This window comes from Conger conger, chromosome 11, assembly GCF_963514075.1.
Source record: "Conger conger chromosome 11, fConCon1.1, whole genome shotgun sequence".
Classification (NCBI taxonomy): Eukaryota; Metazoa; Chordata; class Actinopteri; order Anguilliformes; family Congridae; genus Conger; species Conger conger.
The window spans coordinates 6,111,920-6,124,823 of NC_083770.1; the positions used below are offsets into that span (position 1 = coordinate 6,111,920).

The window sequence follows — 12,904 nt, forward strand, 5'->3', positions numbered from 1 at the left end:
TCACATTCAACCACCAAGTTACTCCTTTAAACAGTGGCTCAATAGGATGAGCCAGCTGGGTAAAAATGTAGGTAAAGCCCATGTATGTTAAAAAACCTTTTGCACTAGTTTCAGAGAATGGGGGGCTCGGGTAGATGTAACAGCAGCCACAGTGACGAGGTAGTGCCATTTACCATTCATTATTCACTGCCTTTAAAGTACATGAAGGATGGTAAGCACAGAACTTTTATTTTAAGGGCTCAACTTTGGGTTACACGTGTGAAAAGTTTCTCTTTGTTGTGTCAATCAAATGAATGTTAAATCACCATATGATTACTGAATTAGTTTGCCTGCTCATATTCAGTCAGTTGCTGAATTGACATCGGCTGAATTCCGTTCAGTATATCGTTTAAAATAACCTAAAAACACTCGCTGAGCTTTAGTTGAGATCAGCAGTCCTCAGGGTCCATCCGAGATATCTTATCCATGGAACACAGCATCTTTGAAACCAGACTGAGTGTCTCTGCTTCTGAGAGCAACTGCCTGTGAAGAGAAACAAGAAAGGCAGGTATTCTCATTACATCAGGTACTGAACAAAAAATAAAAAAAATAAAATGATTACTTTATAGAAAGTTTTCATCCCCCATATATTATTTCTCACGAGCTTCAGATACATGTCTTGAACTCGGCCATTCCACAGGGGAGGTGAAAATCACCTAAAAATGTGGAAAGTCCCAAACAAACTTTTGCGTGTTCATAAAGTTCGTCATCGATATGGCCTCTGTGATGCCAAGGCCCCGGCACCAGTGATGAACAGACACAAAAACGGGGAGAGGAGGGAGAGAGGAGGGAGAGAGGGAGAGAGAGGGAGAGGCAGAGAGAGAGAGAGAGAGAGAGAGAGAGAGAGAGAGAGAGAGAGAGAGAGAGAGAGAGAGAGAGAGAGAGAGAGAAAAAATGTGGCTTGTTGCCATTTATTAAAGGAAAAGTACTTGAATCAGCAAAGGAAAACACGGATTACTAAACAAACTTTGTACCAAATAAATTGAAATATAGTGGGTAAAAGGATTTTTTTCACGAAACTAGATATCCAAAACCAAAAACCTCCACCTACCTGTGCTTTGCTGGAAACCACAGGTTTAAACCTCTATACCACATATCTCCAGTTCAACTGGAATAGCTAAATCTTAGTCCACAGCTTTGGATATCTGCTCAAGTTGGTATGCAGACCTGTGGTCTAGAGGTTTAAACCCATGGCGAAGCACACTGACCCCAAGTGTCTAAACCCAGCTCCATAAACTGTAAAACCCAGGCCTCTTTTGTGACCATTCCTGCATGAAATTCCAAATCCCCAGGAAAAGGAGAAGTCAGATTTACAACATTAGACATCACATTGTCGAAGCCACTCTGAAAGATGAAACCAGCACTGTAAATTGTCATTTTGACACTTGTAGCTTCCAATGTTTGCATGTATGAGGGGAAACTTTAGTTTAAAAAACTGTGCAGCTCCATTGCTCTTTTTCTTATTCAACTGCATATGCTTTCTGAAAGAGACATTAACCAATTTCTCACCATTTAGTTTACATTTTTAACAGCTAGAATGGACCAAATGATTCATATTGGCTACATCACACATAAAATGCATTACATTTACAACATGCAAATAATATGTAAATAAGAGAAAAATGAATTTAGCAACTACAGTCTGTATAATCTCCTGAATAAAACAGCTGCCCCAGTGGAAATCTCTACTCAGGGCAATAAGAAATCCATAATGTCTTGGGGAGTTCCTTTTGGCCTCTACACTCTGCTGTTTTTAAAACTCTGATTTCTGTCTTATCTGTCCAAAAGACATTTTCCCCATAACTCTGCAGGCTCTTTTAGATAGCCAACTGTAATCTGGTCATTCTGTTTTGGTTTGCATCTTTCAGTGTAGCCATTGTAGTTTGGTTGGTTGAATCGTCTGTGGACAGAAGTCACTGACACAGCCATGCCTGTCTGGATCATCACCTGTAGAGGCCCTCCTTGGCCTACCAGGCCCTTTGCGATTACTGAGCTCACTAGGGCTCTCTTTCTTCTTATGATATTCCAAACACTTGATTTTTGTACACCTAAGGTTTGAGTGTGTTTTTCTTTTATTTCCCAGCCTCACAATGGCTTCACTGACTTTCATCAACTGGACTTCAGGCAGAAAAGCCAATCAAAAGCCTAGAATGAAGACTAGATTCTGAAAGTTCTCTAAGCACTACAGAAGCAACTGAACACACCTGACTCATCAGAAAAACCTGTAAGGCCATTTGTCCCAATCATAAAAGTGCCGTGAAATGGGGGACTACGTATAAAAACTGCTGCAATTTCTACATGGTAAAAACAAAATATATAAAAATACCCTTAAATAAAAACTGAGAATGTGTGTACTTTAACCTTGTGAATTGTTTGATTACAAATTATATACAAATTGTGGAGCATAAAGCCAGATCAATAAAAAAATATATGACTTTGTCCCAAACAATCACTGTACATTATTTTATGAACCGACACCTACACCAGTCATAGCCTAATTCAGCTGATCAGATCTCAAGCAGAACCATGCCAACATTACATTACATGGCATTTAGCAGACGCTCTTATCCAGAGCGACGTACAACAAAGTGCAAATCAAACACAAGAACAAGTGCTAAGAGGACCTGAGAGGACAGTACAGTTCTGAGTCCTCGTGTAAACATACAGAAAATCAGAACCCTTGAAGAGTACAAACTTTCAAACTAGCACACCACAGTTGGCAGCTAGAATACAACAATACAACAGCCAATAAAAACAATAACACCTAAGTAACAATATCTATACATAAGTGCCATTACAGTCTAAGGCTAATCATGGTAGTGAGTTGGGGTCCCATCAATGACACCGAGCTCACAACGGTTACTGTACAGCACAGCCTGGACACAGGGCAAATTCTTCACCTATTTACAACCATTTTGGAAATAAGCCATTTGCAATTCACCTGATAGACATCTGTGCATTGTTGGCAGCTTTGCTGAGATATTCTGATGCAACCTGAGCATTTTGTTTCATGGTGTTCAAAGCAGTTGTTTCCGCAGCTCGGAGTCTCTCATTTCCACTGCGGTACACTTCCAATTGGTCCTGAGAAAAGAACATTTTGGCTTTGAAGTATTTTACAACATAACATGAGTTGTGGTTCTAAAGCGCAAGTTAAATGTCCTACAAATGGGCTTTGAAACGACACCAGTGGAGATATTCTGCTGATATAAGCGGTTTATATGAATGTCGTCCTGTGGAGACTCATTCACAGTGGTTTTGTATTTCATTTGGCACTGGCTCGGGAGATGTGCCAGCAAATGAGCATATATTTTCTGGTTTCTCCACAGTAACTTACTTGTTGTTCACACAACCACCACCAGGTGCCAAATGTGAGCACTCTAATCCATAGCTGCCGTCAATATTTGCCAAGTTCCAACAGTAGGGGGCAGCAGTGTGTCCTTTTTCATCATGATAGCTTGCTTTTCAGGCTGCAACGTCTGTTTCCAGAAGTAAATACCACATATATAACATAATATAACGTAAGGTAATGACGAACAGGCCATTCAGCCCAGCAATGCTCCCCTTTTCCTACCCCTAAGTTTACCTACGGCCTAAAAGCTAAATAAAATCCAACACTATATCAAGCCTGGTCTTGAAAACTCCCAATGTCTCTGCCTCCACTACCGTGTACCGGCAAGCTATTCCACACATTGACCACTCGCTGTGTGAACAAAATACTGCCTAACATCTGTACGGAATTTCTCCATTTTCCATTTGTGCCCTCTGGTTCTGCTAACCAAACTCACCCTGAAGAATCCCCTATAATTCCCTTTGTTTAATGAATTTAAAAGCCTCAATCAAATCTCCCCTAAGCTTCCTTTTAATAAGCATTGATTAGCATAAAGAGATTAAGCATCCTAAGTCTATCCTCAAAACTCTTTTCTTTTATACATGGAATCAATCTGGTTGCCTGAATCTTTTCCAGTGCCTCTATATCTTTCTTATAGTGCGGTCTCCAGAGCTGCACACAGTACTCCAAGTGTGATCTAACAAGAGTATTGTATAAGGTGAGTATAACTTTCTTGTACTTGTACTTAATACTCCTGGCAATGTATCCTAGCATCCTATTGACCTTTTTTACTGCTACCGCACATTGACTAAAACCCGAAAGGGTTTGGTCAACTATGACCCCCAAGTATTTTTCAACTTGAGCGCTATACAATTTTGTACCCCCCATAAAGTAATCCTGCCCTATATTTTTATTTCCCATGTGTAGAACTTTACATTTAGTTCTACTTAATTTGCTCACTGGATTCTGTTTCAGTCTTCCTGGATTACTTTAGTAGAGTCCATACTTGAACTTTAACATTAATGCTAACATTAATAAACAATCATCAATTAATTGTCAAGAAAACATATAAAGCCATTCTTAGCAACTGCTACCTATGGCAAAACAGCTGGCAGCTGGCAGTGCGCCACCTTGTGTAGAAATTGAATTATAACTGAACTTCACCAAAACACAACACAATTTATATACCCCAAATTATTAAATTTGATCGATCAAATTCTTAACAGCAAATCATCGTTGATTATTCAGTGGCATCCCTATGCTGGACTACAGAGGCAAAATAAATTGTACCAGCTGTCCAAATACAGTGGGCTCCAGAATTATTGGCACCCTTAATAAAAATTTAGAAAAAAGGCTCTATAAAATAACAACATGGATAATGATCTATATTTTATGTTTAAACATACAGGAAAACAATATACTTCCAATACATTTACTCTCATGATTCAATGTTTTTTATTTAGTCATCTAATTTTTCGGAAAACACCTATTGGCAAATATGGCGGTGGGTCATTGATGTTTTGGAGACGATTTGCTGCCAGTGGTCCAGGGGCAGTATTTACAAACAATGGAACAATGAATTCAACAAAGTACCAGGAAATCTTGGCTGAAAATCTGGTTGCCATCATGAGGAAGCTGAGACATGGTCATAGGTAGATTGTACAGCAGGACAACATCCATCAAAATGGCCGTCTCAGTCTCTTGACCTAAATTCCATGAAAAACCTGTGGTCTGAACTCTCGAAGTATCCCAAGGATATCAATAATTCTGAAAAGTTCTGGATGGAGGAATGGACAAAAATCCTTCCAAATGCGTTTTCAACCTTATCACAAACTCTGGTTTGATTCCATTGAATCATTTATGAAGCTCACTATTTATTCATGTTGTAAAATAAAGCTTATGCCAATAACTATTATTTTTTTATATTACAGCACCCTATGTGCACATATAATTCTGGAGCCCACTGTATATGCATATATACATAAAGTCGGCCTTCCTCATTTCCTTCCAATCATAATTTTATTTGGTCATCCTCAGTGCAATATGCTTAATGTGTAATGTCTCAGAAACAACCACAGAAATTGTTGAAACTATTCAAAATTGATTACAGCAGAAAAATATATACCTGCAGCTGAAGAAGTTCTTCCTTAAGTTTTGAGGCATTGGTTTCAGCTTTCACAGCTCGTTTCTGGGGGGGTTAAAATAAAGCAAGAAAACAATGATTAATGTTTAATTTAAATGTTTAATTGTGACTATGTTCTCACAAGTGAGGCTATTATCAGAGTGAAAATCTGGAAACATGACCCTACATCAGGGATTTTGCTAGATTTAAGGTAAAGGAAAAAATTGGTTTTTTTCATTTGGACCAATTTTTTCATTTGGTGCCAGAGAATTTTGGTACTTCAGCATTTGAAACCTGGCCTCTCATGGGCCCTCTTCGTTTCTAAAAATATCTAAAGACCAGAAAATGCCAAAGGAAATTATTAAAGTGCCAACTCCAATAAATTCTCAGGTGTAAAATCCAATTTTCATCTAGTTTTTCATGTAAGGGAACATATGGATTTTCGCTTTTAAATTCTTCTAGGGGGTTACTTCAAGGTAAAAGTTCACAAGCAAGGACTGTTGAAAAGATTTTCCATGCAAAATGTCAAATTAGTTTATATCCTGCTTCGACAGATGGTGTGTCATTTATATGGTGTAAAAGCATTGAACAATCAACCCAAATTTCAATAAAGTATGAAAACTAAACAAATTTTCACCCATATAATAAAACGCCCCAAGTCAGTCATTGTTATTCATTTTAAAAATGTAATTGTCTAAGCCACCATTCAGAAGAACTAAGCTCTCTCTCAGTGCTTGCTTGTCTGTAAAGCATATTGTCCATAAAAACATTTTTTGGTTCACATCTTTGGTTTACAGCTCCATTGCTTGGTTGGAGAGGCATACAAGTACATACGGTCATTTTCTGCAGGTTCTGTTCCACAGACTGCACCATGGTCTCCAGTGCCAGGGCCTCTCTCTCCTCCTTCGCCTTCTGTTCATGCAGCTGCTCTTTCAGGTCTTTGATCCTGTTGGCCATAGACACATTGGACTTTTGCTTTTAGTAATTATGAATGTTGCTTTGTTAGCTCACCTGTTTAAATGTTGTTCAAGATACAGATTAGATGCATTACTTGAGTGAGAGGCAACACTGCTGCCACTCATTCAACTCAGATGCCTCTCTTGTCACCCAAGTAATTATTCCAAATAGACGGCCAAATATTTACTCATACTTGGCTTGCCTCATTCCACCGACCTTTGATCATCAGACTGAGACTTCTTCAGCAGCTCCTTAACATGATTCCTAAGCTGTGCATTCTCCTCTCTGAGCTGAAGTATGAACACAAATGAAAAGATATTAGCTGTTGAGTGAAAACATTATATTCATACAATTAGTTTAAAGTGGAAATACATTTTATATCAGGGAACACATTGGCAGCATTAGCATTGGCTCAGGCGGTAAGAGTCTGGCAGTCGCCTGGCAATCGGAGGGTTGCCGGTTCGATCCCACCATGGTGAGCTGGTTGGTTGCCTTGCATGGCAGCCAATCGCCATTGGTGTGTGTATGAATGGGTGAATGAGAAGCAATGAGCACAGTGTCCTCCATCATCCGTAAATGGAAGAAGTTCGGAACCACCAGAACTCTTCCTAGAGCTGGCCGCCCGTCTAAACTGAGCAATCGTGGGAGAAGGGCCCTAGTCAGGGAGGTGACCAAGAACCTGATTGGTCACTCTGTCAGAGCTCCAGCATTCCTCTGTGAGGAGAAGAGAACCTTCCAGAAGGACAACCATCTCTGCAGCAATCCACCAATCAGGCCTGTATGGTAGAGTGGCCAGACGGAAGCCACTCCTTAGTAAAAGGCACATGGCAGCCCGCCTGGAGTTTGCCAAAAGGCACCTGAAGGACTCTCAGACCATGAGAAACAAAATCCTCTGGTCTGATGAGACAAAGATTGAACTCTTTGGCGTGAATGCCAGCCGTCATGTTTGGAGGAAACCAGGCACCGCTCATCACCTGGCCAATACCATACCATGCTGTGGGGATGTTTTTCAGTGGCAGGAACTGGGAGACTAGTCAGGATTGAGGGAAAGATGAATGCAGCAATGTACAGAGACATCCTGGATGAAAACCTACTCCAGAGCGCTCTTGACCTCAGACTGGGGCGACGGTTCATCTTTCAGCAGGACAACGACCCTAACCACACAGCCACGATATCAAAGGAGATGAGTGGCCCAGCCAGAGCCCAGACTTGAATCCGATTGAACATCTCTGGAGAGATCTGAAAATGGCTGTGCACCGACGCTCCCCATCCAACCTGATGGAGCTTGAGAGGTGATGCAAAGAGGAATGGGCGAAACTGCCCAAAGATAGGTGTGCCAAGCTTGTGGCATCATATTCAAAAAGACTTGAGGCTGTAATTGCTGCCAAAGGTGCATCAATAAAGTATTGAGCAAAGGCTGTGAATACTTATGTACATGTGATTTCTTAGTTTTTTCTTTTTAATAAATTTGCAAAACTTATTTCATGTTGTCATTATGGGTTGTTGTGCGTAGAATTTTGAGGAAGAAAATGAATTTATTCCATTTTGGAATAAGGCTTTAACATAACAAAATGTGGGAAAAGTGAAGTGCTGTGAATACTTTGCGGATGCACTATAAATGTGGTAAAATAGACTCAGTGTTATCATATTATATCAGGCAAATATTGCACTCCCAACGGAGTGCACAACTGCGTCAGAAAATTCTTAACAACAGCATATTTACAGATTTCAAGACAAGCAATCATAAGCCATAGGGCAGAGGGATTAAAACATGAAGAATTCTTATTTTAACCGATGCATTTTTAAAAATGACACGCGATCCATCAGCATGCCTGAACGTAAACTACAGGAATTTAACTAGCCTACAGACTGCTGTAAATGTGAGGTTACACTGCGCGATGTCAATGTAAATGTGAATCTTTAATTGGGCAATTAGGCTATAATCTGACTGTCACCTTCCTGTCAGATTTGATCAGTCTGGCAATTCTCCTCTGACGTGTCTCATTAACAAGGCGTTTCTTGTTGCATTTTCCCCATTATGATGGTTGATGTGAACATTAACTGAAGCTCCTGACCCGTATCTACATGATTGTATGCATTGCACTGCTGCCACACAATTGGCTGATTAGAAAATCGCAAGAATAACTAGGTGTAATAAAGTGCTCGGTGAGTGTATTTTCTCTATTTCACTACTGCAGAGGCGCTATTTCCCTCTGCCTCCATAATGTGCGTATGCATGGAACCAAAGTTTCCACAAACGTACGCCAATTTCCTCGTAAATTAAAAAAATATATATATAAATCCCAATTCATGCTTAGAAAATGGCGTACGCAAATTACAAGCCCTTTTTCTGGCATACGCAATGGTTATAAATGAGGCCCCAGGTGTTGTGCTAGCTATGTCCACCAGCAAGGCCACAAGGAGTTTAGTCTCCTACTAAATCCTACTAAATGTTGGGACTTATCAAACATCTTCCGGACAAAACTTGGCCCACTTCTGGGTTAAGCCACACACTTCTGAATAAGGACAGAGACATAGGCACAGATGCGGACACGGACATGAACACGGATACAGACATGGATACGGATACAGACACGGATACAGATACAGATAACACAGTTGGTCGAAAAGTTACAGATCCAGATAATGCTGTACTCAGCCCAGACTTATAGCGTGTCCGAGGACTCAAATAATTTTTCAACAAAAGAGAATATAAAGCATATTATTTTGATATTGTGCTCAAAAAACACGCTATAATATTCAAATCAATCACCTTTTGTTGGTCCCTGCTCCCAGTCGTTGTACTACATTGCTTGGTCTGGCAAGAGATGTCATCTATTGGCGTCTCCTGGTCTCTGGCATGAGCAGTGAGGCTCCTCTTGGGTTCACAGGCGTCTTGGAAGTATTCTCGGTCTACCTGTAATACCTGTGCCAAAATTGTTGTGTCCCTCCCTTCCTCAGTGGATACACATGGTGGGTCAGTACATTTACTATCCATGGTCTCACACAGTTCAAATTCATGTGTTTCCTGAATGCTTGATGGCTCATAGCTCTCTCTCCATTCCGTTCTCTCGTCGCCAGGGGACTTTTGGAATGGTGCAGAGTCAATAAGGAAGGGATCTAGTAGGGTAGGGGCACAGTGCTTCAGAGAGGAATAGACTTCCTCATCCACCTGTACACTTTCACTTCCAGTTTTCTGAAAGGCAAAAATTTGCTTCTTTATTATTTGGTGTACAAAAACAAGAAAACGTTGTTGCGCTCAGTCATCACAAAGGAAATTAGGTACTACTGCAGGTGTGTAGAGCTAAGAACAGAGCTAAGGAAATGCTAGTCACACACTGCAATAACAAATACATCCGTTAATCAGTGAAGGCACTGATTTATCACAGGTCACACATTGCTAAACACAAGTGTGTACAAAAAGAAAAAAGTGCTAAAAAATAAGCATAAAAATTTAAATAAACTAAGTGAACAAATGTTTGGGTCTCACTCAGACCACTGACGAGCACTTAAATAGAGGTGTCAATTTGGGTGTGTCATCTCAAGCTGGAAGACAATATTCATCAAGGTATTAAACAGTTTTTAGAAATAATTACATTGACAAAGTCAATCAACTATTTACCAATTGCTTATTGGTAATTACAGAGAATTACAAAAAAAATCCGACAAATACTTGAGAAAGTATTTGCCAGTAACTGGCAAATGTATACATGCAGTATAGTTGAATTAAGCAATAGAAAATCTGAGATGCTATGACTTGTCTGTTTGAAGTGTTGAAATATAGGAGATTTTTTTAATCTTGTCAAGTTAAGACACTACTATGCTCAATAATTATTTTGTGTAAAGGGCGGGATGTTTTGTCAACAGAAAAATAAAGGACAAAAGCATCCAAAGATATAAATCGTAAGGGTAGATTAACATGTTATCAATTGTTGAATCTTATATTTCTTTAATGTAAAGGGATGAGTAAAGTGTTTGTAAGGTCTGTAGTAGAGACAAACAACATCTTGGACAAAAAAGTGACAATTGCTGGATCAAGGGTGCCGGTATGAGCCTTCTCTACAAACGTGTCAGCAAGAACCAATTTATCCCACAGGTTCTGACCTCTTGAATAAACAAGAAGAGAAAGATCCTAAAAAATGTTGATGTAATATCTCTAATCGTGCCACTCAAAGGAGAAAAAGTAGTCTTTAAAATGACTGAAGAAGGTTTTTTTGACAATGGTCAAATGATTATACAGTAGCTTCATGAGCTATATCTTCGCCACAAAAGCAAATGCTCAGAGAAATTACGATATTCAACTTACCCAAGGTATAAGTTTGCATAGTCAGGTGCCATTGTAGCTCCCATATTAGTTCCCTTGATTTTCCAATAGAGTTGTTGTTCAAATAGAAAATCATTTTTAATCGGGACCAACCTTGCCATGTCTACTAGAAAGACAGTGGGAGGATCTGAGAGGATTTACTAATTTTGTGTTCACTGCATTCTGTATAGTTATTACAAATGAACTCACTAAAAGATAATCAGATTAAAGTGCTATCCCTCCAAACTGCCAGTCATTTTAGAACATATTTAGACCCTGCATTAAACCATGCAGGATACCATGTCTAAAATGCTGTCTCACTCATCTTAATACACCAAGACTGCCTGAAGGGAAAACTGAAGAAAAATAGGAAACATAAGCCTGTAAAATGCCTACATTCTAGAGACCCCTCTGTTTCTGTGCAAAAAAAAATGTGTGATGTAATATTCTCCACCTTCAGTGCCTGATGGCTTCTCTGTTCTTCTACAGCTCCACTACAGACGGAAGACAGGTTCTTGCTTCGGACAAACTCCTTGAAGGAAAAAGGATTTAGATCATCTGGATCTTCTTCATGTTCACCTGAATAAAGCACAACAGTCATTACCAGGCAGTATGACAAGTATAGTATGTGCTGATAATATAAAATGACAATATAAAAACAATAACAATATGAAATTGTTCAGGTTGACCCATGAGCTTCACAACCTCAGATGGAGAGAAAAGGGTAAGGAGAGGATCTATATAGCACGGTCTCAGAGGATCTATATATTTTATATATCCTTTTTATCAGCAACTATACCTATCTAACCAACCCCACAGAAACCACAACCAGCAGAATCTCTATCCACCCTGTTCAGGGTAGCCATCCCTTCCACCAGCGTACAAACAGTCCAGACAGCTTGTTCTAAGTGTTATAAGTGTTATAAGTGTTATAAGATTAAACAAAGCTGTTGCTGAGTTTATTGGTTGGAATCATGTGCCAATACAGGAAAACAGGGATTTATGAACATTGTAAGGCAAGAAGAAAATGGCTGATAGGTCAGCCCTTAGCAATCCCCACTGAACCATGGGTATACTGTGTAGTCAGTAAGTATTTGCACAGTGACACATTTTCTTGTTGTTTTCACTCTGTAAATGTCGCCAGTTAACCAAACCAAGAAAAGTCTGAAAATGCCTATCCCTATGATTTAAGTTGGTGTTCGTTTGTTCAATTACTTTTGATCCCCTAAAATGCGGGGTCTATGTCTAAAAAGGGCTGTAATTTCTAAATGGTTCATCCAATATGGATGTTAAGTGATTGCTTTATTTCAACTGGTTGTTTGTGGAGTATAGAGAAAAAAAAATGTGTCACTGTCCAAATACTTACGGATTGCATTGTGATTGCCGCCGTGTCGACGTCTACATTCGGGTCAAGCACTCTACGGAAAGGAGACATTTTTACGATAGCGCGGGCCGAAAGTGCTGCGACGAAAACGAAGGTAGCGATTCGCTTGCAGGCACATCTGTCCAGAATGTAAACAAGTGAAGTCAGGGATTCTTCGCGGTAATAAGTTTTATAATAACGCTACATGCATTGCGCATGCACTTGCCAAATGATAAGAGTGGGCACACATTGGATAGTGATCAACTTGTAGCTAATAAACGTTTAAAATGTAAAAAAAATGCATTGGCCTCCCATTAGGCCATAAATGTCATGTACACCAAACTCCCACAGTCCTAGAAACTCTTGAAGAGCATCACTTCTCACTGTACTGTAATGCATTTGGGTCTGAATGATGTAGCCTAACATACCATCTTCAATTATTAGAATTTTCCTCGAGCTTGTGCGTTTCGCCATTCTGGAACTTTTACTTTTTAATTCGTATGTTTACTCATTCCCTTCCGTGAAGAAAAACGCATCAGTATCCGTGACTTTACAGACGTGTGTGAGACTGGCATACAGAGTTCCTTTTCTTCTTTAGTAGTGTTTAACGATGGGTCATAACAGAAAAGTGAATATATCCTCCTCTCTGAACATTACCGCCACCAACTGATCCGGAGTGTGGACTGGACTCGTGAAATCAAATTTTCCTCGAAACCGATGGAAAATAAGTATTACAATTTTATATATATATTTGAATATACGTACGCAGTAAGACGTGTTCTTATAGTTACG

The 12,904-nt window shown here is 39.6% G+C and overlaps 1 protein-coding gene across 3 annotated transcripts; it reads right to left on the reverse strand.

Moving 5' to 3' along the window:
- Positions 1 to 207: 207 nt before the first annotated feature.
- entr1 (endosome associated trafficking regulator 1) lies at positions 208 to 12,725 on the reverse strand. Of its 3 annotated transcripts, none has more exons than XM_061259326.1 (8): positions 12,541 to 12,724; positions 11,204 to 11,328; positions 9,220 to 9,642; positions 6,663 to 6,736; positions 6,324 to 6,435; positions 5,493 to 5,555; positions 2,981 to 3,120; positions 208 to 522 (listed from the first exon to the last, which is right to left on the reverse strand). In XM_061259326.1, the coding sequence occupies exons 1-8, from the start codon at positions 12,584 to 12,586 to the stop codon at positions 429 to 431; spliced, it is 1,077 nt and encodes a 358-aa protein (XP_061115310.1). In that variant the 5' UTR covers positions 12,587 to 12,724; the 3' UTR covers positions 208 to 428. The 3 variants fall into 3 exon arrangements, with proteins under 3 accessions (XP_061115310.1, XP_061115311.1, XP_061115312.1); XM_061259327.1 differs by having other exon boundaries at positions 11,204 to 11,281; positions 12,541 to 12,681; XM_061259328.1 differs by lacking the exons at positions 208 to 522; positions 2,981 to 3,120 and adding an exon at positions 4,961 to 5,073 and having other exon boundaries at positions 12,541 to 12,725.
- Positions 12,726 to 12,904: the final 179 nt, after the last annotated feature.

Coding starts and splice junctions, on each gene's coding strand:
- entr1 (XM_061259326.1), bottom strand. CDS start 12,586: ATGGCGAAACGCACAAGCTCGAGGAAAATTCTAATAATTGAAGATG. Junction 9,643..11,203: donor GAAGCCATCAGGCACTGAAG/GTGGAGAATATT, acceptor TTTGCCTTTCAG/AAAACTGGAAGTGAAAGTGT. Junction 5,556..6,323: donor AGAACCTGCAGAAAATGACC/GTATGTACTTGT, acceptor TAACCCCCCCAG/AAACGAGCTGTGAAAGCTGA.